The sequence below is a fragment of the Saxophila tyrrhenica genome, assembly GCF_035928015.1.
Source record: "Saxophila tyrrhenica strain CCFEE 5935 chromosome Unknown scaffold_12, whole genome shotgun sequence".
Classification (NCBI taxonomy): domain Eukaryota; kingdom Fungi; phylum Ascomycota; class Dothideomycetes; order Mycosphaerellales; family Extremaceae; genus Saxophila; species Saxophila tyrrhenica.
Genome location: NW_027041744.1, coordinates 205,651 through 231,055, shown reverse-complemented (window position 1 = coordinate 231,055; position 25,405 = coordinate 205,651). Strand labels below are relative to the sequence as shown.

General features: G+C 54.9%; 16 protein-coding genes across 16 annotated transcripts; 9 read left to right on the top strand and 7 right to left on the bottom strand.

The window, feature by feature from the left end:
• Nucleotides 1-76: 76 nt before the first annotated feature.
• On the bottom strand, nt 77-1,228 carry LTR77_007653 (uncharacterized protein; the record flags this gene model as incomplete). The annotated part of the gene is made up of 1 exon (XM_064804890.1): nt 77-1,228. The coding sequence occupies one exon, from the start codon at nt 1,226-1,228 to the stop codon at nt 77-79; it is 1,152 nt and encodes a 383-aa protein (XP_064656732.1).
• A 406-nt stretch (nt 1,229-1,634) lies between these two features.
• Nucleotides 1,635-3,141, bottom strand: LTR77_007652 (uncharacterized protein; the record flags this gene model as incomplete). The annotated part of the gene is made up of 2 exons (XM_064804889.1): nt 1,635-2,796; nt 2,852-3,141. The coding sequence occupies 2 exons, from the start codon at nt 3,139-3,141 to the stop codon at nt 1,635-1,637; spliced, it is 1,452 nt and encodes a 483-aa protein (XP_064656731.1).
• Nucleotides 3,142-3,150: 9 nt separating this feature from the next.
• On the bottom strand, nt 3,151-4,201 carry LTR77_007651 (uncharacterized protein; the record flags this gene model as incomplete). The annotated part of the gene is made up of 2 exons (XM_064804888.1): nt 3,151-3,725; nt 3,865-4,201. 2 exons carry the CDS (start codon nt 4,199-4,201, stop codon nt 3,151-3,153), a joined length of 912 nt encoding a protein of 303 aa, XP_064656730.1.
• Nucleotides 4,202-4,460: 259 nt separating this feature from the next.
• Nucleotides 4,461-5,429, top strand: LTR77_007650 (uncharacterized protein; the record flags this gene model as incomplete). Its single annotated transcript, XM_064804887.1, has 1 exon — nt 4,461-5,429. One exon carries the CDS (start codon nt 4,461-4,463, stop codon nt 5,427-5,429), a length of 969 nt encoding a protein of 322 aa, XP_064656729.1.
• A 202-nt stretch (nt 5,430-5,631) lies between these two features.
• Nucleotides 5,632-7,041, bottom strand: LTR77_007649 (uncharacterized protein; the record flags this gene model as incomplete). The annotated part of the gene is made up of 3 exons (XM_064804886.1): nt 5,632-6,634; nt 6,706-6,904; nt 6,999-7,041. 3 exons carry the CDS (start codon nt 7,039-7,041, stop codon nt 5,632-5,634), a joined length of 1,245 nt encoding a protein of 414 aa, XP_064656728.1.
• Nucleotides 7,042-7,363: 322 nt separating this feature from the next.
• LTR77_007648 (uncharacterized protein) lies at nt 7,364-7,712 on the top strand (the record flags this gene model as incomplete). Its single annotated transcript, XM_064804885.1, has 2 exons — nt 7,364-7,389; nt 7,445-7,712. The coding sequence occupies 2 exons, from the start codon at nt 7,364-7,366 to the stop codon at nt 7,710-7,712; spliced, it is 294 nt and encodes a 97-aa protein (XP_064656727.1).
• Nucleotides 7,713-7,887: 175 nt separating this feature from the next.
• AGE2 (ARF GAP with effector function(s)) lies at nt 7,888-9,699 on the bottom strand (the record flags this gene model as incomplete). The annotated part of the gene is made up of 2 exons (XM_064804884.1): nt 7,888-8,967; nt 9,145-9,699. 2 exons carry the CDS (start codon nt 9,697-9,699, stop codon nt 7,888-7,890), a joined length of 1,635 nt encoding a protein of 544 aa, XP_064656726.1.
• Nucleotides 9,700-10,259: 560 nt separating this feature from the next.
• LTR77_007646 (uncharacterized protein) lies at nt 10,260-11,303 on the top strand (the record flags this gene model as incomplete). Its single annotated transcript, XM_064804883.1, has 1 exon — nt 10,260-11,303. One exon carries the CDS (start codon nt 10,260-10,262, stop codon nt 11,301-11,303), a length of 1,044 nt encoding a protein of 347 aa, XP_064656725.1.
• A 241-nt stretch (nt 11,304-11,544) lies between these two features.
• On the top strand, nt 11,545-12,703 carry LTR77_007645 (uncharacterized protein; the record flags this gene model as incomplete). Its single annotated transcript, XM_064804882.1, has 3 exons — nt 11,545-12,157; nt 12,206-12,382; nt 12,432-12,703. 3 exons carry the CDS (start codon nt 11,545-11,547, stop codon nt 12,701-12,703), a joined length of 1,062 nt encoding a protein of 353 aa, XP_064656724.1.
• A 329-nt stretch (nt 12,704-13,032) lies between these two features.
• LTR77_007644 (uncharacterized protein) lies at nt 13,033-15,427 on the top strand (the record flags this gene model as incomplete). Its single annotated transcript, XM_064804881.1, has 9 exons — nt 13,033-13,220; nt 13,272-13,282; nt 13,336-13,428; nt 13,671-13,837; nt 13,894-14,298; nt 14,355-14,376; nt 14,430-14,764; nt 15,012-15,114; nt 15,171-15,427. The coding sequence occupies 9 exons, from the start codon at nt 13,033-13,035 to the stop codon at nt 15,425-15,427; spliced, it is 1,581 nt and encodes a 526-aa protein (XP_064656723.1).
• A 1,311-nt stretch (nt 15,428-16,738) lies between these two features.
• LTR77_007643 (uncharacterized protein) lies at nt 16,739-18,148 on the bottom strand (the record flags this gene model as incomplete). Its single annotated transcript, XM_064804880.1, has 3 exons — nt 16,739-17,113; nt 17,169-17,895; nt 18,090-18,148. The coding sequence occupies 3 exons, from the start codon at nt 18,146-18,148 to the stop codon at nt 16,739-16,741; spliced, it is 1,161 nt and encodes a 386-aa protein (XP_064656722.1).
• Nucleotides 18,149-18,760: 612 nt separating this feature from the next.
• On the bottom strand, nt 18,761-19,332 carry LTR77_007642 (uncharacterized protein; the record flags this gene model as incomplete). Its single annotated transcript, XM_064804879.1, has 3 exons — nt 18,761-18,885; nt 18,947-19,158; nt 19,223-19,332. 3 exons carry the CDS (start codon nt 19,330-19,332, stop codon nt 18,761-18,763), a joined length of 447 nt encoding a protein of 148 aa, XP_064656721.1.
• Nucleotides 19,333-20,348: 1,016 nt separating this feature from the next.
• Nucleotides 20,349-21,320, top strand: LTR77_007641 (uncharacterized protein; the record flags this gene model as incomplete). Its single annotated transcript, XM_064804878.1, has 3 exons — nt 20,349-20,462; nt 20,616-20,761; nt 20,999-21,320. The coding sequence occupies 3 exons, from the start codon at nt 20,349-20,351 to the stop codon at nt 21,318-21,320; spliced, it is 582 nt and encodes a 193-aa protein (XP_064656720.1).
• A 712-nt stretch (nt 21,321-22,032) lies between these two features.
• LTR77_007640 (uncharacterized protein) lies at nt 22,033-22,917 on the top strand (the record flags this gene model as incomplete). Its single annotated transcript, XM_064804877.1, has 1 exon — nt 22,033-22,917. The coding sequence occupies one exon, from the start codon at nt 22,033-22,035 to the stop codon at nt 22,915-22,917; it is 885 nt and encodes a 294-aa protein (XP_064656719.1).
• Nucleotides 22,918-23,282: 365 nt separating this feature from the next.
• LTR77_007639 (uncharacterized protein) lies at nt 23,283-24,062 on the top strand (the record flags this gene model as incomplete). The annotated part of the gene is made up of 1 exon (XM_064804876.1): nt 23,283-24,062. One exon carries the CDS (start codon nt 23,283-23,285, stop codon nt 24,060-24,062), a length of 780 nt encoding a protein of 259 aa, XP_064656718.1.
• Nucleotides 24,063-24,578: 516 nt separating this feature from the next.
• On the top strand, nt 24,579-25,378 carry LTR77_007638 (uncharacterized protein; the record flags this gene model as incomplete). The annotated part of the gene is made up of 3 exons (XM_064804875.1): nt 24,579-24,666; nt 24,716-25,172; nt 25,228-25,378. 3 exons carry the CDS (start codon nt 24,579-24,581, stop codon nt 25,376-25,378), a joined length of 696 nt encoding a protein of 231 aa, XP_064656717.1.
• Nucleotides 25,379-25,405: the final 27 nt, after the last annotated feature.

The following is a 25,405-nucleotide window of genomic DNA, read 5'->3' as shown; positions in this document are numbered from 1 at the left end:
CATTCCGCCCATTACCACCTCCCTCTCAGCAGCTCAGCAGCTACCCGCGGGCCCTCCCAGAAGTCCCAACCACCCCTCATCGCTTCGACATATACTTCTTCGCCGCATTCATCACCAACGGCCCAACAATCGGCGCCAACGTCCCGTAGTGCTTCTTCCCCTTATCAATCCACGGCCCAATATCATAATCGCCCACCTTCATCTCCGTCGGCGGCTCGCTGCGATTTCTGCGCTTACTCTTACCCCGATCGCGGTCGCGGTCGCGGTCAGACCTCCTGCTCCGCCTGTCGTCGTAGTCGCTGTCTTCGTCGTCGTCGTATCTGCGTCGCGACCGATCTCTGTCCTTCTCGCCTCGACGCCGGTCGCTGCGGTCGTCTCCGCGCTTGCGGCGGTCCGAGTCGCGGTAGTCATCTCTATCATCGTCGTCGTAGTCTCGTCGGCGGCGTCTGTCTCGATCACCTCGCCTGTCTCTATCATCATCCCGGTCGCGGTCCCGATCTCGGTCGTCCCGCGGGTCTTTAGGGCGTCTGGGCTCACGATCGCTATTCCTGCGCCTAAGCGCCGGGACCGGATCAGATCCGTACTCGACCTCTGGCAGCTCCCTTCGCTTGCGCCGAGAAGATGGCTCGTCATCGTAGTCGCGGTCCCGCTCTCTATCGCGGTCCCGATCCTTATCTCTCCTGCGCCTGGGCGGGTCTTCATCGTAAGTCTTGCGCCTCGACGGCGGTGCACTGCGATCATCGTAGTCATCCCGTGGCGGTCCGCGATCATCGTAACGATCCCCTCGTCTCCGCGGCGGAGGCTCATCAGCATAGTCACCACCTCCACCTCTCGTGCCGTGTGATGGCGGTGCGGCCTTCTTCAACATCTCGCCCTCTTCACTCTCATAGCCGTCCCTCTTATCGCGGAACTGGCGGTGACGACGCCCGCCTTTCTTCTCGAGATCGGGCGCTTGGGAGCCGAGATATGAACCCTCGTCGGGGAATTCAGGGCGAAGGTGGGGCACTCGACTCTGGCTTCCTGATCGCTTCAATGCGCTCGGTCGGCGGCCTAAGTCGTTATCGCCAAGTGGTGGTGGTGGGAAGTCGCCGTGTGGTCCTCCTGGTGGGTAGCCGTCATTCGATGGGTACTGGTAGCTGCTGTTGGATGGGTACGCTGGTGGGCGTTCCTCGTCGCGGTTCCGCCGCCAGCGCTGCTGGTAGTCGTCGGGCTCGTCGTAGTCGGACATAGTGTCCTTGCTGTTCGTAAGGCCGCTGTCAAGTCGATGGTGAATGATCAGGAGTGAAAGGGTGTCGAGGGTGGGAGGTTCAGGTTGTTTGCTAACTCAAGGTTCAAGTTCATGCAGCCTTGATGAAGTCCAGATCCTCGTGCTCAGCCCCACTTGTGCCACAACGTCATAAAAGCGGCTCGTTTCGGAGTCCAGAGCGACTCAGGCGTTGGGCAGAAAGATGGACGTTGAGTGGCCTTGCAGCATTGTTTATTTGTGCACTATATGACTAGCATATGGGTTGCATCAGTGCTGTGGTATCAGGTTCGACACAACTGACCAGCACAACAACACTGTGGGTTACCCTCCAGCTGCACTTGTGGCAAATCATGGTCTTTCATGTGATAATCATGTGATCGTCCCCATCTCACCTTCCCACGCTCACGCTCCCCACCCTACCAGACGCAACCGTACTCCCTCCACTCCTCAGAACCACCCTCTCACCCACCGGCAACGGCGCCCCCGTCTCCAGCACCACCTTCACATTCGCCGTCTCTCCCGCCTTGGCAACCCTAGGCTTCTTCCTGACAACCTCGCCCTTGGCGTCAACGGTTGAGATCAGCGCCGCCACGCTCCCCGGCACATGCAGCCTTCCTACATGCACGTCGACCCCTTGCGGTAGTAGCGGTTCAAGGACTTCCACCTGAGTGACGAAACTCCTGATCACTCCAACAGGCTGGGCGGTGCTGCAGAGCACATCTCCCGCTCGTAGGTGGACGGGATCGATGTCCGCGAGATGAAGGGTACAGAGCTCAGTCGCCACAGCCCAGTCGCCGGGCTCAGAGCTGACCTCGATCCCTCTGATGGTAGCCTTTTCTCCGCTCGGCTGGATGACCACAATGTCACCAACCTGGACGTTGCCGGCTGCGATGCGTCCAGAGACCGATAGGGGATTCGTGATGCTGCCGCGGAAGACGTCGGCGATCTGCATGCGCAAGGGAGCCTTGACCTGATCATCCGCAGGGCTGGCAGCTGGAGAGGATTCGAGATGATGAAGGAGCGTGCCTGACGCGCCGGTGACCCAAGCGGTGTCGCCAGAACTGGGTGCTGGATTGACGACATTGGTGCCGCCGAGTCCAGAGCATGGCACATACAAGACGTCTTCTTTTTCAAACCCGACCGACTGTAGCAGCTTTCCTACCTCCGCTTTCACATGGTGAAACGTCTGCTCATCCCAAGCCTTCGGTGCTGTAGCATCCAGCTTGTTCACTGCCACCACGACCTTGCTCAGTCCGCATGCCTTCGCAAGCAGAATGTGCTCTTTGGTCTGCCCTTTCATCCCGGATTCGAGCTGATTCGCATCTACAACCAGTACCGCAAGATCTGCCATCGTGGCACCAGCAAGCATGTTCGGCACGAAATCTCTGTGCCCAGGCGCATCAAGGATCGTGAAGTCGGTGTTGGCGGTTTGGAAAGGGTGCTGTGCAATGTCCACAGTGACGCCGCGTTCGCGCTCTTCGGAGCCTGTGTCCATGACCCAGGCAAGGGCGAAGGATGATTTGTTGAGTTCGGTGGCTTGTTTCTTGTACCTAAGACTCCAGGTCAGCAGCTGGATGACCGCAGTGGGAATCGTGGCTTTCATACTTATCTATGTCTCTTTGCGCAACTGCACCGGCGTCGAGCAACAGTCTTCCCATCAATGTGCTCTTGCCATGATCCACATGACCTATCACTACAAACGCAGCTGCTGACTTGCGAGTGTCCTTGCTCTCGGACCACAACTTCGGCACATCCAGGCCTTTGCTCTTAACCTTAGGCGGCGACGGTGTTGCAGATTGTGCTTCGTCCAACTTGAGCTTCTCTGTCTTCTTCGCTAATCCATCTCCAGTCTTTCTCGTGGACTTTGCGGAATCTGTACTCCCGGTGGAGCTCATGTTAGCTCCTTACTTGTTGATTCCCTTGCTGTGTCCCTGCGCTCCTAAAACTGTATCATCCGGCGAAGGTCCTTTAAAAGGGTCTTCGTTTGATGATGAACGAAAGAGATCGCTGATTGCCTTGTCGCTCCCGTTGTCCGCTTTTGAGAAAGTGCGAGAAGTAGCCATCGTCTTCGCGAACTCAGTTGGCGAAGCTCTCAGGTCCGGCAGCATCTCTTCTGGTTCCTCCGGTTCAGGCGATGGCTCCTTTGGAGGTGGTGTCGGGTCACGCTTTTGGCGGATTGGGTACTTGCGAGGTTCCGACTTGGCAGGAGGCGCGAGGTTCTCTTTGGCGTCTTTCGGTTTGCTCAGACGGTCGAGCGAGCTCAGCGTACCGTTGGACTCAGCCGGGGCTGCTGAGGAGGCTGCGGCCTTCTTCCGTCGTTCTTCTGCCAGCCTCGCGAGTTTGGAGGAGCCGCCTAGCAGATGCGGTCGTGGTCGGGAAACAGCTGGGAGAAGCTCGCCTTGCACTTCATCTGGAATGACAGACCAGGAGATGCCGCTGAACCAGCCTGCGGCTGATGTCGGTGGAAGTGGCATCTTGTCTGCATGCAGAAGAGTCAGTAAGGGTCTGTACTAGGGCTGATCATGGTAACCCACCTCTTCATCCAGCGTCCTCTACTGATCAAACCTCGACTGCAATTCCTCACACGCCATAGAAGAAAGAGAAAGAGCACGACTCACCAGCTTTCTCCGCACTCCTCTCCGCCGCTTGATCAAACTTGTTCTTCGGCTTCTCCTTTTCCTTCTTCCCTTGCTGCTGCTGTGGCCGTGGCGTCCTCGTGTTCTTCAGATATGCCACACTCTTGCTCACATCCCAGTAGTAGTGCCAGAGTGCATCCTCGACCTCTCTGTCGGAAGCCTGTAGTCCAGCTTCCTGCAGCTCTGCTCTGACGACTGGGGTGAGGGTGTTGAAGTTCTCGCGGTCCTCTTCCGTGTAAGTCTGTTCTTCTTCCTGGTAGTCGTCTTCCTCTGAGTAGATGTCGTCTTCGTCGTAGTCGACGTTCTTGACGCGTTGCATTGCGGTTCACTCGCGCTGTCGTTTCCTGTTTCCTGTTTCCTGGACACTTCGCTCGCTGCACTGAAGTGTGCTGCGCAAAGTACTTGAGCGAAAGTAATTGACCGCAGTACATGTACTGTTGATCCATCGACGTCAGTGGGACATTTCAGGCACTAAGGTGTCGACTTTTTGACTTCATGTGATCGTCAACGTCAACCATTGACGACGATGTGAATATACAGTTGATTCAGTGTATAGTATCTTGTACATATTACTAAAAATGCCGCCCAAGAAAAGCAAGACCGCCCCAAAGGATTCCCCGGCAGGAAAACCGGAGCAACACAACGACGAGCCAAAGCCCAAGAACGAACCCGCCACCAACGACGAAACAACATCCACCAAACGCAAAAAAGATGCATCCTCAGACGAACCCCAAAAAGCTCCCCGCCGCTCCGGACGAGGCGCCCTGAAGTCCTCCCCATCTCACCGACAGCTCCTCAACTACCTCCTCTCAAACGCCTGCGAGGACCTCTGCCGCCCCGACGAGGAAGCCAAAGACATCGCAACCCGCGGATCGATCAAAACCTACTCCGGCAGCGTGATGAACCCCTTCGAAGAACTACTCTCGGCCGCTATTCTCTCCCGCCCAATCTCGCACCGTCTAGGTCTTCGAACGATCAGGACAGTCTTTAATGACCCCTATAACTTCAACTCCGCTCACGCAGTGCAGAAAGCGGGGCACGAGAAGCACCTGCAAGCCGTCTATGATGCGCGGACGCAGCATAAGGATAAGACTGCCGCTGAGATAGGGCAGATTGCCGATACGGTCCTCGAGCGTTTTACCTCGAAAGGGGACACCGAGGGCACGGAGCTCGGTAAAGCGCTGTCGGACAGCGATGGAGATGTTGACGCTGCGCTCGATGCGATCAAGTCCGGAATCAAGGGGATTGGAGAGACGGGGATGAAGATCTTCTTGAGGAGGGTGCAGTGGTTGTGGATGGGTGGGTTTCCGTACGTGGATGATCGGACGCAGGGGTCTTTGAAGAGGCTCGGGTTGCCGGAGGAAGCGGCGAAGTTGGAGGGATTGCTCAAAGGGAACTGGAGCAAGCTTGATGCTGGAAATGTTGCAGGGAAAGGAGAGGAGGCAAGGCAGCGGAGGGCGTTCGTGGTGGTGCTTGAGAGGGCGATTGGAGCGGATCTGGAAGGGAAGGTTGATCAGGTACTCGAGGCTGCGGCTGGTGGTGGGTAATGTAAGAGTGCAATAGCGCCAGACGCCATGCATGATTTTCATTTCGTAGCCTCATCTGTCGTCGTGAGCACGTGGTAATGCTATCCACAGTAATGACAAGCCCGCTAAAAGGTATCATACCGAACGCAGTAAGTAGCAGCCGTCGCCGACTCCAGCGGCTGGTTCTATCCACCTTCTTCATAAAGCGCAGAGGCTCTGTCAATCACACCAGCTCCACATAATTGCTAGGAAAAATTCCTTCCCTATCTCCTACCCTCCCGGTCCACCAGTCTGCCTCACTCTCCGTCCTCTTCACAATGGTGATCACATCGCCCTTCTTAAAGCCCAGATCACCCGGCTGGTCTGCATCAAAGGTGAACTTGGCTACCGCCTGTCCAGGCTGCGCACCTGCCTTTCCACCACCAGTCGAAAAGGCCGGCTTAGGTGCCGCAGGTCTTCCAGGTGGAGGTGCCTTCGCTCTCGCGTCTGAATAGACGTAGTCGCTCTGATCTCCGAACGTACTCGACCGCCCGCGGCTAGCGTTTAGCCGATCGAACGTACTCGCTTGCCGGTCATAAGGGTCGTCTTGCCACGTCGAGGACCGTGAGGGTTGATCGCGGTACTCGTAGTCGTTACTGCCAAACGCGCCGCCTGTAGCTTGTGCGGAACCCATACTTCCCGTTCGGTTGGACCGCACACCTTCTCCATAAGCGGATCCAGTACGCCCTTGCCATACGACGTCCTCGTGGCTCTCGTCGTAGATGGGGACGTCGTTATACATGGAGTTGTCTTGGTAGCTGCCGCCCACGCCGGCGAAGACACGGGAATTGAGCACGCGCATGAGAGGCTCTGCTTGAGGCGGAACGGGAACGCCGCCAGACAGAAGCTCTCGCGCCGTGACTTTGCGATTGTACATCTTTTCGTTCGCATCTCTTCGCTCGATCAGGGCACTGCCTTCCAGCGACACACCGGCGAAGAGACCCTTTGTCTTGGAATAGGCGAAAATACCGGAGACAGATTTGAGGGACGCGGCTCCTGCTGCTTCAGCACTGCGACCCACGGGACCTGCAGCAATGGAGACGTTGCCGCCAAGAGTCAAAGAGCCGACTTGGGCGAAGGTCTTGACGGCCATGGCGTCGTTGAGAATGAAGACGAAGTCAGTGAGTTCGAAGCCGATCTGCCCGCCGAAGCCGCCGCCGACTGTGCCAATCGCTGAGGGCGCGGACCTGTATCAAACAGATGTCAGCTGAACCTGCTGCCTGGTGACATTTTACTGTTCTATGATCGCTGTGCCTACCATGACCCGTCCGCCAACCGCGCGACCACCACACCGCCTCCAAATCTTCCTGACCCGAGGAAGCCGGCCTTGAGGACCGTCATGATGGCAAGGCCTTTGGCATTGGCGAGGATTTGTGGAGGGATGATTTTGTCAGGTCCAAAGGCTTGTCGCGGGTCGACGAAGGAGGCGAGGATGCGGCCGGTCTTCTTGCACTCGCCTGTAGGTCCACGTCATCAGTATCGTGTGATCGTGTATTACTCGCCTTGCCTTCGTAGAAGTGTTTCATGGTGGGGGTGTAGTGGGGGACTCACTCCTCATCGACGACGGCAGCGGGTTGTTGAGGAAGGGCGGCATCTTGACGGTGGATGTCGACACGGCGGACGAGGAGGTAGAGGAGGGTGTGAGAAGAAGGTGTAGGAGGTCGTAGGTGAACAGCGCAAGGTAGCACTGATGAAGAGGTCTAAAAGCTCAGCCGAGTGAGGTGACGTGCCTCGCGTGCCCAGACAAAGACCTACGGTACGACCACCTCGCGCTTCAATCACATGTACCAGAGGTACTAGAGGTTATTGACGGCGAGAATAGTTTGCTATAGCTGGCGAACACAGAGAACATCGAAAAGGCCGCACAATACCTCATCCACCACCTAAACACCCCCATCCCCTCCACCACCGCCAACATGTCAGAAGCCTACGAACGCGAACGGTATGCGCCTTCCCCGTATCATGTCATGGCCTGCGCAAGTCTGACCGAGATACAGACAAAACAACGACTCCCTCGCCGCCCTCTCCTCAAAAGTCTCCGCGCTCCGCTCCGTCACCGTCGACATCTACGACAATGCCCGCTCCCACGAAGTCATCGACAACACCTCAGAAACCTTCTCCTCCATGACCACCGGCTTGAAAGGCAGCGCGAGAAGATTAGGCGTGATGGCGAGGCAAGGCGATCGTGTGGCGGTGTTGAAGTTGGCGGCGATCATTGTCGCGGTGGTGGTAGCGCTGTGGTGGATGCTGAGCTGGATATTCTGAGGTGAAAGGGTGGATGGAGTTGATTTTACTTATAAGCAGGGCGCTGGGGGCGTCATGATTCATGTACATGTGATAACACGAGGATACTGCAAGGTCGTGAGGGCATTTGCAACGTATGCTAAGCCTATCTAGTTCTTTCAACTGGTGATTCCCACCGCCTTATCCTACCTCTCATCTACTCCCAAACATTCCCAAACAGATCATCCGATCCACCTCCGAACCCACCTCCCTGCTTCGCTCCTGGCGTCTGCGCTACGGGACTGGCATGGCTCCACCCGCCAAACTCCTCGTCCTGCTGCACGCTGAAGCCTCCAGCACTGGTTGTCGTATTCGCAGCAGGCGGTGCCGGCGATGTCATGTCGCCCCATCCGCTGTCGAACTCTGTCTGCATCGGAGCCGCCGGTGCCGCCGGCTTGTTGAAGCTGCTCGAGCTCGACTGGAAGGGTGCAGGCTGAGGTTGCTGCGCGGGTTCAGGAGTCGCCCAAGCGTCGTTTGAGCCCCAGGCGTCCATGTTGCTGAGACTTCCGAAGGTGGATGTCTGGGTCTGGGGAGGTGAAGGCTGCTTGGCTGGAGCCGAAGGCTGAGAGAGGTTGAAGGCAGAGAAGTTGGGTTGTTTCGGCTGTTGCTGTTGTGGCTGGATTGGCGGAGGGGACTGTACGGCAGGCTTTGGTGGCGGGGGAGGAGATGACTGTAGGTCGAAGAGGTTGTTCATGTTGCTGGTCGCTGCTGGCGGACTCCGGACTGTTGTGGTCGGCGGTGGTGAGACAGCGGAAGAGAAGTCGCCAAAGTCACCACCAAAGCTTTCTTCGCGAGGTTGATGTGTAGGCTGTGTGGGTTTTGCTGGTGCAGCGGGTTTGGTGTCGAAGAAGGAGCCACCACTGAGTGCGGACTTGCTGGCGGATGGCTGTCTGGCGTGTCCCTGAGGTGGCGAGAAGTTCGAGAAAGGCGTTGGCTTTGCTTGGGATTGCTGTGGCGAGGAGAAAGAGAGGGAGCCAAAGGCATCATTCATGCCTCCGAAAGAGGAAGATGGTTGTTGAGTTGGCGAGGTCAAAGGTGGAGATTGCATGCCGCCGAAGAAACTGGCATTCGACTGCTGTGATTGTTGCTGCTGGGACTGTTGCTGCTGGGGCTGTGGTTGAGGTGCGGCTGCCGGTTTGGATGCGTACAGCGAGAGAATTGATGACTTCAGGTCCGCTCGTCCTGGCACTCCTGGCGTGCTGGCTCCAGTACTGGACGGCCGCGCCGGAGGAGCTGACTGTGCCCCACCGAAGAAATCCAGCCCTAGTAAACTCTCGCCTGGCCTCGTCTGCTTTGGTGGTGCGACTGGCGCTTTTTGCACCCCCTGCCTCACTGCTGGTTCCGTCGTACTCGGTCTCACAGGAGCGCTTGTCTCTCCAACATCCCCAAACAGATCCACATCCTGCGGCCTTACCCTCTGTCCTCCACCAGGCGGCGGCAACACCCCACTTCCATTCCTTGCATTCCCACTCGTACTCCTCTCCCGATCCCCTACGACCTTCTCCCTCACCACATTCAGTGGCACGTCATCATCCCCGCCCTCTCCAGGCACATCCAGCGTACTCGGGTCCGGTACCGGACCATCCATCGCCCACCTCTTCGAATCGTACTTTGTCCTAATGAAATTCTCAATCTTGCTCTCGTTCGGCACATGCCCCTCCGCCAGCTTACTCTCCCAATATCTGTTCGCCCGTGCGTTGCCCCACCGCAGCATCGACTGCATTTGCTCGTCGGTCCAGGAGTCGAGGTCAACGGATTTGACACGGGATATGTGCGTGCCCATGCCGCGGTGGATGCCAGAGCAGCGAATGCAGATGAAGACACCAATGTTCCAGCTGGCCCATCGTGGGTGCTTGTTGCGTTTACAGTCGGCGCAGGACTTGTTGGACTCGAGTTTGACGAGCTGTTTGAGCGTGGCGCGGTTCTGCTCACTGCGGTCGGCGCCCGCGGGGGGTGGACGGCGGGACATTGTGGGTGGTGGTTATCGTGGAAGCAGTGGTCGTTGCAAGGATATTCGTTGTGGTTGTCGTCTTGGTTTGTTCTGGAGCAGAGTCTCCGCTGCTTTCACGGTCGCCCAAGAGCCCTGAACTCGGTGCCTGGCGCTGCTGGAAGGGTTGGCTTATGATGGTGCAGTCGAGAAGGTGAGATTATAAGGGTCCAGAAATCGCTCAGGCCTCAGGCAAAAGGCTTGGCTGTGGGAGAGTCGTTCCTCCTGAATAAGGTAGACTGCATCTCCATCCACTCTAACATCAGGATTCCTTGGTGCGATTGCTTCAAAGAGCGGACCGCCGATGATCATGCTACTCGAGCTCGTGCAATCACGTGAGATTTCTTTTCTGGGTCCAGGCTCTTGCCAACAACAGCTGCTCTCTGATGTCGATCACACGCAATGAAGACCTCATGTGTGCGACTGATGGGAGATGACTCCTGTTCTGTCGACATCTTTGACCTGCTACCCCAATAGTGCTCATGAGACTCTTGAGAACCAGACTTCCCCCCAGACCTTTTACAACTACCACAAAGACAGCCATGCCAACGCTCGCCAAATTCAAGGAGGCAACTGAAACCGTCTATGGCCCTCTTGCCGGAGAGGCCGAACAATGGACGCCTCCTGAGTGCTCTGGTGGGCATCGCGGTCGATACTTATGGACTGATGCGTTTGGCGTACTCAACTTCATAACCTTGGCGAAGGAGAGCCAGGATCCAGGCCACATTACGCGGGCGGTGTCTCTGGCAGACACTGTACACAATGTACTCGGACGCACTCGTGATGGCAAAGCCTGGCTGCCGGGTGCCAGCAATGACAATCCAGTCGGAGGAGGCTTGCGGATTGGCAAAGAAGATGAAGGCGGGAGCGATGGTGACGGACAGTACCATCATTATCTCACGCTCTGGATGTTCGCTCTCAACAGACTCTCAAAGGCCACGAACGACAAGGTACACAACGACCGAGCCGTAGCTCTGGCGAAGGCAATCCATCTTCACTTCTTCGTCGATCGAGCAGGAGCACGGCCACGAATGGTCTGGAAGATAGCCATGGATCGTTCAAGACCACTGGTGCACTCGCAAGGCAACCTCGACCCGATCGATGGCCTAGTCGTGTTCCGCAAGCTTCAAGCGGCGTCTGATGACCCTACCGTGCTAAAGGAAGAAATCTCAGACTACCAAAGGATCATCGAGCTCAAGGGCAAACACTTCGTCTCCTCAGATACCCTCGACTTAGGCATGACTCTGTGGACCTCCCACTGGTTAGCCGATCGTGAAGCTTACTTCGCCGACCTCACCAAGCAGGCCGATAGCCAAGTACATAAGCTATTTGACCAGGGCTATCTCGAAAGGCCCACTTCTCGCAGGCTTGCCTTCCGCGAGTACGGGACCTGCCTTGGCATTGGTTGTATGGAGCAGTCAGACGAGATCTCGCAGACGTATCGGAACCATATCATCACGACTTGGGAAGAGCATCGCTCAAGCACGCCTGGCGACTTGAGGGCCATCAGTGAGGTGATGCGTGCTGCAGCGTTGATTCCTGGTGCTTTCAAGAAAGGCTACCTTGGGCCTGAGCCGGAGATGTGATGGCCACAGTTCGACCTCTTCCAGTCTCTTTTGCTTCTGATTCCAGAGCTATCCAAGGTTCGATCTTATTTCCGGATCGACACCCCACATTGATGCTGAAGGAAATCTGGGGTGGAGAAGCTCAAGTACTTCCTCATTGCCCCTCAATGCCTTTTCTATACTACTACCTGCCCTCGTTCTCTCGCATACTCCACAATCAGTAGGTGTATTCTTTCGTTTGCGTCGCTCTACCCTTCCCATCATGCCTTCAAGAATCGGGGAGAGCATTCCGCCCTTCCCTGAAAACGTTCCTACCGCAGATATATTCACCGTCGACTTCGACCGTTTGCGGGAAGGCGACCCAGAAGAGGCACGGAAGGTGTACGAGGCATCAAAAGGCTATGGCTTCTTCTACCTTAGCAACACACACGTGGACTATGATTTCATGTTCGACCTTGCGAATCAAACCTTCAACCTAGATCCCGACGAGAAGATGAAGTACGAGATGGGAAACACCGGGAGCTACTTCGGGTACAAGATGAGTGGAAGTAATTACGTCGACTCGAAGGGCACGCCGGACAAGAGCGAGTTCTACAACATCTCCAAGGACGATGTGATGAGGAACGGACAGTACAAAGATCATCCGCTCGAGCATCCGGAGACGATCAAGCGCAGACGAGCAGAGTTGGAAGAGTTCATGGCATCGTGTCATCGTGTTGTCCTGATGGTCCTCAGAACGCTAGGCGAGCAGCTGGGGCTGGCACCAGACACACTGCCCGATCTGCACAGACTGGATCGAGTTGGTGGTGATCAGGCGAGGGTTACGCATGCCCCGCCTGTGAGCGCAGACACCATTACTTTGGGTGAACATACAGGTGATTTCTGCCGGCATTCCACAGGTGAGCAGGACTGACTGTGCTTAGACTTCGGAAGCGTAACAGTTTTGTTCAATCAACTGGGTGGTCTACAGGTCATCAACCCAGAGTCACAAGACTACAAGTACGTGAAGCCGCAACCTGGGTGCGCCATCATCAATCTCGGAGATGCGCTTGTGAAGCTTGTCGGGGGTCGCTTATATAGCGGTGTACACCGTGTTGTTGGTAAGTCATCCATCTTAACAAAAGCCACACATTCACTCACCCTTACAAGGTCCTCCCGGCGAACAAGCGCAGTCGCCTCGACATTCTGTTGTCTACTTCAGCCGGCCGAATGGGGAGGTGAAGTTGAAAAGCCTGCTTGATCCCGATGACGGCGAAGAGGCAATGACTGCGGATGATTGGATCGCACAGCGAGCGAAGCTCAGGAGGACCGCGAACTTCCAGGGCGAGAGTACGTATCATGCTAGCAGAGGGACTGAGCATACGAAGAGTCGGGATAAGCCTAAGCTGGATAAGCCTGCGCGGGAGGTCGAGGCGGTATAGGAGGGACTTTGGAGCCCATCAACATGGCATGTACGCTTAAGATATCGGCTGGTTGTATATAGCTTGCTTTAAGGTAGAGGCTCTGAAGACCTCTGCGACATCCGACTTAGCCTGTTCATGCTCCATTGGCCTTGGCGCGATTCATCTCCAAACTTCACGCGTGTCTCTCCAAGACGACTACCATCAAGTCGCGTTCGCAACTTCAACGCAACCCATTCATTCACTCTTCGCTTCTAGCTCCCATCAACACAACTGAATTACTCGCGCGGCCATGATAGCAGCACCGTAAACGCGGCAAGCAAATTAGCCTCATCCTTGTTCTGTTCGAGATGTCTTACAAGCAACTCCACGACGCCGCCAACGGAGTGGATGCTGGCGAACACCTTGACCATGCTGTCGACCAGAGCCAGCAATCGCCTTTCAAGGTTGCGCGGTCTGAGAGGCGGTTCTTCAAGACCGCTCACTCGTTGCACACGGCCATCTCGGTGGCTGCTGGGACCGTTATGATGTTGTTTGGGTATGCCGTCAGTCTGGCCTAGTATTAAGCCACATGCTAACGTTTGTCCAGGTACGAGCAAGGTATGACACCTTAGGACGTTGAACGAGACTTGAAGCTCAATCACGGCATTCAGGTGTGTTTGGGGGCATCATCGTCGGTGAAGACTTTCTTGAATACTTCAACCAGCCATCGCCGGCGATGCAGGGCTTCGTGACTTCGGTCTATGGTGAGAGAATAAAGTAAAAGCTATGGCGATGCTAGAGGTTGCTAATGACCTGTTTGGTACCCAGACCTAGGCTGTTTTTTCGGAGCGATGTAAGTCCTGACGTACTTCCACTATGCACTTCAACGCTCTGCACGGCACCTACTGTCATTTCCGCGTTCATCATTTGCTGATGTATTCAACCTAGTATCACACTCGGTAGGTGCGTTCGCTTGACCCTGATAGCGCCTGCTTATGACTCTCAGGTGTCGGTGAAAAGCTCGGCAGGAAGAAGATGCTCATCATCTCTACCATCGTCATGACTATTGGCATCATCCTGCAGACTGCTGCGCACAGCATGAACGACATGGTCCTTGGCCGGTTCGTGGCTGGTATCGGAAACGGTGGCAATACCGCCACTGCTCCAGTTTGGGTAGGCACATAACTGTATTCTATCGACGGACCTCGACTGACAGTATTTCCATGTAGCACGTGGAAACATCCCATCAGAGTGCGAAGGGTTCCGCAGTTGTGAAGGAGATGGCTGTGAACGTGCTCGGCTTCGTGCTCTCCAACTTCATCACTCTGGCCTTCAGCGGCGTTGTCACCGAGGCTCAATGGAGATTCCCGCTTGGAATTCAGCTCATCTTCTGTTTGATCATCCTGTCAATGATACCAATCCTACCAGAAAGCCCTCGGTGGAGCATTGCGCGGGGGAAGGAAGAAGCTGCACGGCTTGTGCTCCACCAACTCAATGATGGCGACGCTGAAGTCGAGTTTGAGGAGATCCGAAGCTCGGTGAAAGCCGAGCAGGCTACAAAGGGCTCCTGGAGCCAACTCCTGCGCGGTGGCATAGCGACAAGGCGGGTACTGTTGGGCATGATGCTGCAAGTGGTAAGCTTGTAATCGACCAGACCCTTGTGCTGTGCTCCAACTGACGATCACAACAGGCCCAGCAGCTTTCCGGCATAAGTGAGTCGTAATGATCTTTACTTAGAAATGTTCAGTCCACTGACGCTCAACAGACGTACTGGCCTATTACTTGCCCGTCGTGCTTCATCGATCTGTTGGTCTTCCGCAGCTCACAGCACGTCTCGTGGCCGCTGCCAACGCAGTCAGCTTCTGGCTGGCTACCTCAGCATCAATACTGTTCGTGGAAAAGGTTGGTCGGCGGCCTCTGTTGATGCTCACTGCAGGCATTATGGCGATTGCCTTCCTAGGTGTGTCAATTGGTGTTGGCGTAGGCCAAGTATCACCGGACAGTCATGCACCTGGCATCGTGGCAACTGTCTTCATCTGGCTTTACTTTACCACCTTCGCATCAGGCTGGATATCAATCCCTTGGCTCTATCCCGCAGAAGTAAGCCTATCACGAAGCAGATGTCAGCTGGCAGCCAATGCTAATGTTACACAGGTGAACTCGCTGAAGTTCAGGACGAAGGGCGCTGCGCTTTCAACATCAATGGACTGGTACCGAACCCATGGGCAAAACCCTACCATGTCTAAGATATCCGCTAACCCTTTGCGCTTCTGTTTGCAGGTTATTCAATTATGTGAGTAGTTGTGTACGGCACACAGTAATTTGCTGCTCATAGCCCTCTCCGTAGGTCGTGGTACAAACCACTCCACCAGGAATACATCACTTGAAGTGGGGTCTGTATCTCATCTATGCCATACTGAATGCTACATTCGTGCCACTGGTCTACTATCGTATGTACATCTCAATGACCAAGCCTGTGAACCTGGCCCATGCTGACACCACGCAGTTGTTGTTGAGACTCGGGGGCGTAGTCTGGAATCGACCGACCGATGGTTTGCCGCCAATCCGAAATGGCTAGTCCATGGAGCAGATCACTCGGTCGCGACTGGAACCGATGGAGCTCAAGACGCTCGCTACGGTGGACTCAGTGTTGCCGAGGACCACGAGGCGATGATGCGTGATTTCGAGGTGGGCTCGGACGATGAGATGTCGTCACCCGGAAGTCCTGTGGTTCGAAGAGCGTCCTATCCGACTGAGGAATAGTTGGAGGTCGCCCATGCCCGACCGGTGGCTTCCAAGATCGTTATGCTCTTTCAAGTCAAGGCAGCTTGCCAGGATTCGCATCACGCAGCTCGGCATATCCGACACCCATGCGTTGGGATACGACACCTGGGTCAAGGCCCTGCTGCTGCCCCAAGAGTTCGCTCTGGATAATGCAACGATCACAGTGCTCTCTCTCGATATCGAAATATTCCCACGGTACTGTTGGACAGAGTGCTCCGGCTTTCTCCGATTCCTGGCATCGATCAAGGCGCGCTGGCTGCTGTGCTGTACCGTGGGCTGCGTGACGGCAGGCCGGATGTCGAGGAGCTTTCCTGCAGCACATCGCTATTGTTGGAGATGGTCGTCGAGTAATGGGGCGAGGCGAGGCGATTCAGCAGGTCCGATTGTTTAAAATTGCCTCAGGCGAATGCTTATGGCACAGCAGTCGGAACCAGTCTACCATTTAATACACGGACGACCAGCGCACACATGAGTCCTCCAGCTCGTCGTGTCGGCTTCAGCTCTCCTCCATACTTGCAGAGACATGCGCACATCTTTGGGGCGCTGTTGCAGGTATTCCATGTCTAACAAGTGCTGCGCAAAAGGCTCGTCCACATATGGGGCCTGGCTCTCAGAAAACGAGCCAAACTCGCTTCGACACGTGGGAGCTAAGAGGACTCTACCTTTTCATATCAGTTGAGACGAGCTGATGTCTGCGATGCCGATCATCTCCCTCCTGAGGACTTGGATCGTGTTGACCATAGCTTTCGAATGTTCGCTTCGACTGCTCACGCAATTGGAAAGTTTGACCGGTGCGGCGCCGCAACTTACTCGGAGGGAAAGCCTTGGGCGCCTCACACTGTGGTGTTGTTCGACGACGAAGCGTTCACGGTGGGCACTCGTCTATATTATGCTTCGTTTCAATGCACAAGGACAACAACGCTACGAGAGTTTATGCCTTCGGCAGCCACATTACTCGGATGCTACAATACCCGATGATGGCTTCGTGGCGCAACGCCTCTTCCGACTGTCGCATGAGGACCGAAAGACGGTCTAGACCGTGCCTGACACAAGCATCAAGCGAACTGCGTCCATATCCTATTGATGGAAGCAGTGTGGCCTCAGAACCATCGCCTCGCTGCAGGTTTAGGGCTCAGTCAACCTCACATGCACTTTGAGCCTCACTCGGACTGTCGGCTTCGCGGCGTAACAGCAGCTCAACATCCAGGTCCAAATTCATTGCGTGGCATGCTTTGCGCACTTCACATACGGAAGCTGCCAATGCCGCCGGCGTCTCTACATGCAAATCCATCATTTCTGCTCCAAAGCAGCCTTCACCTCCTCCGTGAACCCATCCTTCCACGCCTCCGCGCTTCTCGAAGGCTTCCAGCCCAGCTGTCTGCCAACGGTACTTTCCGTCCGCGAGTTGCTCGACAGACCCAATTCGACTCTCAAAGGTTCGTTCCAGGGCGCAGGCCACAAGTTGGCTGCTTCCTCAATGGTCACCGATTTGACTTCAGCGGTCTTGATCTGGCCAGCCTGGTATGCAGCTTGGGCTACGCCTGCAGCCAGCTCGCCCCAGGTATGCCTGCCGTTGCCGGAGAAGATGATTGCTTTCTTTCCGGTGGGTAGGTCGGAGCCGTTGGCTTGGATCTGGTTGAGGAGGACCAGCTCGTACAGTCCAGCCTTGAAGTATGATTAGCACAACATTCGAAACCTGTCACAGAGCATGGGAGCATACTAAATCCTCGACATGAACGTTGTCCCAGATCCCTTTGCCTTCACCCACAACGACACCCTGACCACTGGCTAACGTTGTCTTGACATATGCTGGGACCTGAATCGAACTCGTATTCCCGATGCCAGAGCCTCTGCCGTAGATAGTGGGACTCATAATGACCAGCACTTTCACACCAGTTTCAATGCCTGCATCAACAACACCAAGCTCGCTGTTGCGCTGAAGATAGAGCTGGCCCTTCTCCCGCTCCTTTTCGTAGCCATAGATGTCGTCTTTGGCGTCGTCGAAGACACGGTCTTCGAGAAGTTTGCCAGTGATTGGCTGGTCCGCCAGATTCGATGTGCCGGACGTATGGATCATGAACGTATCCTTGCCAGTGGACTGCTTCCGTTTCGCTAACCCTTTGACCAGAGCAGCAGCGCTCTCGGGGTGGAAACCCAAAGTCGTATTGATCACGTAGTCATGCTGGCTCGTGACTTCAATCGTCCTTTCGACATCGTCGAGGTCCTGGTAGAGCTCCGCTTTGACGCGGGAGCCGTATGCCTTCTCGAGCTGCGAGATGCGTTGCTCGCCGCGGACGAGGCATGTGATGATTGCGTTCTTCAGGGCTGGGTTGTCCGACTTCAGCAGATGTGTCAGGATAGTTCCACCTGTGTTGAAAGTCAGCGTTGTGGATGAAGCTGAGTTGAAGGCGAACTTATACGTAGCCTGTTGCTCCCGTGAGGAGAATCTTGGGCGAGTCGGAAGACATGTCGACTTCTATGTAGCTTAGTGGAGCTTGCTGAGTCTCGGTACACCTTGTAGAAGTGGTACCGCTAGAGAAGAAGGGAGACAAAGTGCTCACTCAGACCACAATACTTATGCTCAAATTTATGTATTTGACGCAGGTATGTGAGCGCAGCACATGCATTAGTATCTACTCACGCTACTCTGCGGAGGATGATGTTGTCTCCGAGAGCGTTAGATGCGCCGAGAGGGTCCATTGACGTTTGCCACTGATCATCGGTACTCGAGCGCTGTACCTCTGCTAAAGGACGGACATACCGGTGTCAAGAGAAGAATGTCCTGTAGACCTGCAGATGGGTGAAGGCATTTAGCTTGGCGGCAACCGGAGTGTTACTCTCTTCACTGCTGAGAGATATTCATACAAAGGAATAGATACATTTGCGGGCGCAGTGAGGCCACGAGTGTTCTTCATTCTCGCAAGACCATCGACCTTCGACAGTCAAGAACGCAGTACGAGTCACAGCAGGCATACGCGGCTACCAGCAAGCAACTCCTTACCGTAGCCTACTCAAGCCAAGCTCTGCCAGCAGTATCCCCAGAACGCAGACATATATGAAAACACTCCAGCAGTAGCGACACCTTTGCCTTGGTGGCTCCTGACATGGCTCCATGTGCTCTGGTCTCAATGGGAGGCTCGACTGGCCTTAGTTCGATGAGAGACAAGAGCAATTCAATGTGGTGTTCGAATGTTTGGACGGACCCAACTTCATGTTCTGGCGGCGTGCCTAGCAACCCCGAAGTCCTTCGCGGAGAACCAACATCCTTTGCCATTTGTCAACCATCCTTGCAACGGCATCTTCGTGCTAGCCTTAGGTACAGCTGTTGCTTCCTGCGTGAAAGACCCCATCGCTGCTCTCGCATCCACATTTGCCGTCGTCCGGAGAACGAATGCACCCGGTTCCGACACCCCTCTCCTTGCCATGGTCCTTGACCCCTAAGGTGATGGCCGTCAGCAGGTGTCTCGGAGACGTCTTCTGCACACTACCTTTACTTACAGAAGAAGGTCCAGTGGTCTTTGCAGTCCTTCATCTGGCGTGGCGTGTTTGGTGCCTTGCACGTGTAGGCCGAACAGGTGCCGTAGGGTGCGCCGTGTGAGCTGTCATACTGGTGGTCGACTTCAAAGACAGCAAAGGTCTGGGTGGTAGATGTTCTCGTGTTGTGGGAGCACTCGGCAGCTTGGATGGCGGTGGAGACCTTCGCAGGCTCACTGGAGTTGGGTTAGCAATGCACGTAGCCACTTGTGCCGGTGTCTCTCATTCAACTCTTCTTACCAGTTGTAAACCTTTGGACATCTGCCTTTGGAGTTGGACAAGGCCGGGTCAAGTGTGGCATGGGCGCACGCCAGCGTAAGCGCCAATCCAAAGAGCGTCTGCAACTGCATGTTGGAAACGAAAAGAGCGAGTGACTGAAAGGATGAAATGAAGGAAAGCAAGAAACGCGAAATGGATTTGTTGAGAGGAAGAAGCGATCTGTTACCGTTGACTTATACAGTCGTTCTAAGATTGCGTGTGAGAAGTATAAGGAGCGTTTCATCACGTTTGCTTCAGGTTGAGTGCCGAAGGGCTGCCGGGAGTTGAGAAGCCCATCCTATCTCAAGCATCGTGTCCTGACATGCAGACTCACGCTTCGGCTTGTCGACTGAGCGAGATGTTGATGACGGACACACGAAGTCGGACAAAAGAAAGCAATGTCGTAGGAGATGCGAGGAGGGATGGGAGAAGCTCTAGACTGGTACTGGGTAAAAGCGCATCACGGGAAATAGTCTAGATCTACCGGCCCGATGCGCACGAGAATCGTCAGCGACCGCGGCTTGGAAGCAACTTCACAGTCAACCTAAGCAGATGTCGAACGGTGGGTGGTTCTAGCATGGCACGGTATTGCCGCTATCGGGGGGGCAATAAGACGCCCGAAAGTCGAGGCTTTGGTAAGCAAGGCTGAGCAAGCCCGTGAACGTAAGCAAGTATGGTCTTCTTCTTCCCTACTGTCGCTCGAATAGGGCCCTTGCCCTGACACGTTGTATACAGAGGATCACTTGGCACTTTCATTGCAATCTCCGGACCTCAGCTATTGCTGTTGACATGTGGCTGTATAGCCAAAGATAGTGATCTTCAGGCCACGCCGACGGGCGCAGTAAGTTATTCTCGTCCTTGTCACACAGCAATGCGGACGCTTGGTCCCTCCTATATCTGGATACCCTACACAGCAAAACTCGAAGGATGAGTTGGCGTAAAAGTTCAGGACCAGAGTGTATAAAACATCTGGACTCATCATCGCTTTAATCCCTAACCTCAAGCACCATCGTATCAAGCAAGACGCACACATTCCCTTGCCCGGACTTGCACACCTGCAATACACACACTCGAGCACCGATCTCACCCAGGCCGACTCAACCCCGCCATGGGCTTGAACAGCATTATCTTGCCACTTGTTGGTCTCGTAGCAGTCGTCACCGGCTTGGGCTGCTACACCACCCCCGCCTTCTTTGCGGGAACGTCGGACTTCGAATTCTCGGTAAGTGACTCTGGGTGCGGAAACGGCCTCTTGACGGTCATTCCAAGTTGCAAGCATTCGTCTCCCTCTTCTTCTAGGTTATAGTCGCCAGAACCGCCTCCTCCGCTTTGCAGAGAGGCCAGAATGCTGACGTGTTTCACCTCCACTGCACAGGATCTTCACAACAATCCTGGACGATATTCTGGCGATAAAAATCGCGACCTTCACCAGGAAGTCATCAACGACATCGACACGCACTGTCAGCTGGTCAGCGGCTCTATTGTCAAGCCGGGGAGCGGGTGGGAGGATTGCAGCGAGTGGTGAGTGTTATGTGGCCAGAACCCCTTGCCTCATCCACACCCGAGGGTTAGAGACAGGTCTTACGGCCGATGAGCCAGAGCGTTTGCGACCATCCGAGCGGTTCTGTGCTTGTCTATCGGCTAGAGGATTCGTCTCTAACCCTCGACCGTCCCAATTAGGCGCAGAACGCCCTTTTACGGCCTTTATGATTCATTTTCTAGAACATCTGCTGACGAGTTCTCTTTACGTGCGCACAGGGCATACCAGAAAGCCACGCTCGGGTGCGAGCTTGATTGCAACCACAGCTGCATCGACGAAGAAGGTGTAGATCAGTACACCTGCGAACAGGACTGCTACGCCGAATGCCCTCTCGAGGATCAGTTTCCGTACAGGAACCACATCGACTGGGAGATCAAGCACGACGGTGACGGAGACGACACGCACACGATTTCGTACGATAGCTGTATGGCTGGATTCAAGAACATCGTGGATACTATGGGATGTACTCTTGGCGGAGAGCAGAACTATGATGGTTTCTGGTTTCGCATTGACCCGAATCCTGGAGCCTGTGGGACGTGAAATGCATACAAAAGAATCTCAGTCACTTTGGGCGTGGTGCTGCTTGTGATGCCACCTTTTAGATGCTGACACTGGGCTGGCGTTCTGTATAGGCTGAAAAATACAGCATGGCTAGGCTAACGAAGATGTGGTTGCTGCAGCGGCGACAGTCATTTGCTACGGACAACATAATTTTGCGATTTGGTTGCCATGATCAATTTCGATTACTTGTATCTCACTTCACTCTCATAATTACCTCTCATGGTGGGATGGATCGGCTTGCTCGATGAATGAGGCTGTAGAACCATAGAGGCCCAGAAGCCTTTCGTTCGCCACTGATCATCGCCTGAGGACGGACATACCGGTGCCGAATAGAAATGCCCTGCAGAAGCACGTCACTGGCAGTAAATTTAGCTCGGCGGCGACAAGCGGCTCTCGGGTCACACGAGCGAACAATGTCCCATACCGGAGATGGCTAGCCCGCTGACCGTTCGCACGAGTTATTGCTGCATCATGTGGTCAGAAGCCTCATTCGATCTTCTGTCATCTTCCATTCACTCAAAACCGTGTCCCTGGTAAGAATATCTCTTACTCCTCGAGTCCAACGTCATCAAGCCTTCAAGCCTTCAAGCCTTCCATCTCATTCTCCAGACTTGGCAACGTCTACACATGAACAACAGCATTCCCCAGTGATAGCCCGTCCACACTTGATCGCACACCGAGAGCGTCCAACATGGCGGCGCAGGAGTATTACAATCCGGGCAGCACGTCCCAAACCCGACCGCCTCCGCCGCCGTCAACATTACAGCCCCATCCGCAACAAGGCCCGCGACCGAGCAGTCAAGGACCGCCCGCGCCTTCGAACCCTCCATACCCCATGAGTGATGCGCCGCCTCCATACCAAGCCTACTCAGAACAGCAGCGGCCACAGTCGCAACCACCGATGCAACGAATACCCAATCAAAACGGCGGCCCTCAATATCAACCCTACAACCCCAACCAGAATGGCGACACGCACTACTATCCTCCAGAGAAGGTGGCGCAACGACCTTCAACGCTGCAGAACATGTATCGACCATCAGACTACACCTCTTCGCATCCACCACCCCAACAGTATCAAGCCCAACCTCCTCCGCCCCCACCACTTCAACAGCAGACCAACGGCTACGCGCCGTCTGCTAGTGGGTACTTTGCGCCGGCAGGCCCGGGGCTGAGTCAGATAGGCAGGACCCAGCAACTTCGACCGCCGCGTCGATCATCCACTTCAGGCTACCCAACAGCACAATCTCCGTATCGACGCGACTCCCGCTCGCGCTCACGAAGTCGCAGTCGAGACCGCGACAGGAAGCACCGGCATAACCATAACCGGCCAGGCGCGGATCGGAAGAAGAGCAGTGGAACGAGCGCTTTCCTCGGTGCAGGTGGCGGTGCGCTCATCGGCGATCTCATATTCCCAGGCCTGGGAACGATCGGTGGTGCTATCTTGGGCGGCGTTGGTGGGCATGAGTACAGCAAGAAGAGGCCTTCGAGTACGCCGAGTCGAGTCCACAATCGGAAGTCGGGGGGCAATGGTAATGGCGAGTATTATGAGGACGAGAGGCGAGGGAGGAAGTACTGAAGATGGGGATGGATTTGGATGAAAATTATGAAGACGCTCCAGCGCTGGACGCTCGGGCCATGATATATCGAGATATGCCTAATGGATCATTCGAATCAGTCCTTTGGGTAGTCAGAAGGCAGCGCGGGCTTCAAGCATGTGTTATTGTTTGCGTTGCGCATTTCCTCATTCTGTTTGCTTCAATCAGCTCGACTGGTGTGACTGGGATGTTTGCCTTCGATTGGACTCCAAGTGCCTACAAGATAGGATCCCAATGTCGCTTGAGTTGCAGTCTTCCGTTGCTCGCTCGACAAAAGTGCTATCAACAGCTGTGCAACATTCAACATTCTCCATCCTCAAGCAGACAGCCACAGTGGCTCTCTCCAATGGCAGGTGCAGAAGACCCTCTCACATTCGAGGTAACAGATCACTTCCCAGTCTACGTCCGTCCAACCAAAGTCGGCGGCTGGGTGCGCGAGGTCTGGAAATGGGCCGACAAGGGAAAGAACATTGTCCATTGCAGACACACCGGTAAGATCATGTGCGACTGCTGGAAGTGCATCTCATATCACCTCACCCATTCTGGCGACCCGTACACGACTCTTGAGCTGTGGAAAGACGATTTCGGCATGACCAAAAAGTACGCCGAACACATCGGTCGGCCGCTGGAGCTTGATATCAGTGATCCTGGCGGAGCGAACGGTCGGATTGCGCAGGCTCGAGGGTATTGGAGGGAATGGCCGACGGCTGCGGAGCTTGCAAAGCCTTCGAGTGCGGCGACCCTGGAGGAGCACACTACTTTCCGATATGATCCTGAGCAAATCGATGAGTTCCGAAGTCGTAGCAGCTTCCAGGAGGAGGGTGCAGCTCATGAAGGTGGGACTCCGCTACCAGGAGACTCACAAGTATCCGCTGCCTCGAGAGTCCAGTCACTGCGCAAGGCTGCAGGAGACGAGTATGCCTCTGGCTATGAAGCTGGCACTGACGGTGAACGAGGCAAGGGGAAGGACAAAACACGGCCTCGTGGGTCGGTGATCAAGCAGGGGGGTGGCGACAATTCGGAACCAGAGGTGTTCTCATTGGAGCTTTCGGATGACTTGGAAGAGCCTAAGCAGTCGAAAGGCACTGCACCTGGTCGGCGGGGATCAAAGCGTGGGAAGCAATAGCGATTTGTGAGGTCCTCCAAAGATGCCATGGAGAGTGATCCATTCGATATGAGAGTCGTCTGCGGAGTTATTCGATCGAGAGAGTCCTCCATTTGTTGGTTAGCTATTGCAATACTCTCAAAGACAGCCGTGGGCATCGAGACGTGGTCTTTTGTCGGTGACCTTTGGTGATTCCGTCGAGAGCCTTGTCACACTTGGGCTGTTGTTGACCAGGTGTTAATGACTGTGCCCGCGGCATCATGCCCTTCAAGCCTCATGATTCTGTCTTGCCTGACGGTCTGTTTGTTGACAAAGATGTCTGATGTTTGCGAGATAATGACTCCGAGTAGAGCCAATGCCGACTGAGAAGCGTATAAGGGAGCCGGCCGCATGTATTCGAGGCCTCTCAAAGAAGTTTTCGACCACACCTGCGTTCAGCATTATCAATACCTACCTTCAAGCTTCAGGCCACGAACACGATCGAATCAGACAGTCCGGAAGCTCTGAGCCCGACAGCTCGATCGAAAGATTCAAGTCATGTCGAAGAACAGCATGAATACCAAGCCTACCAAGGGCGATTACAAGGAGCCCTTCGGATTCGAGAAATCTCGAGTATCCAGACAAAGTTGGTTGCACCTCAGAGACTTCCAACGCCCAATGCTCATACAATGTAGTCCAGAACAAGGAGCTCATTGCAGAGAAGACTCGTGAAGCTTTAATGGCCATCGACGCCATGCAAGGGACCCTCGATATCGGAAGCTCCAAGTCCTCTCCAGCGCCAGCATCAGAAAGTCCAGTCCAGAGCTACAAGCCTGATCCCAAGACCATCCCAGGGCATTCAGTGTCGAATAACAACATCCGGGCCAAGACCGAAAACAGTCGCTCCACAGACCATTCGACCACAGTATCGGAAAGTCTCTATCCGAGTATTAGCTCCAGGTCAAGCAGCGATCAAGGCAGCGATATTCGAATTGGCCAAGGTGCCAGGGAATGGTCTGAGGCGTACAGACAGCGGTGGAATGATGAACCGTTCCAAGGGTCGGAATCGTCGTACGATGATTCCATATATGACGAGTCTTTGGATGATGTGGATTCGGCAGAGATCAGGCTCAGGGAGAGGGCGAAGGCATTGTGAGTCGGGCTGGAAGTGTCCTGTAAACTTTCGCAAGTGCTGATCATGTCCCAGGTCGCTCGCGAAGAAGAAAATGCCAAAGCCTGCAGAGGTTGTCAGGGATGTCGGTCCGAGTAATCCAACACCTGACAAGCCGGTAGTGGTTGCGAAAGGGCTGGGTCAGATTTTGCGCGAAGACGAAGAGGCGAGGGCGTGGCGAGTGTAAGTTGTGAACATCCATCCATCCGCCCCG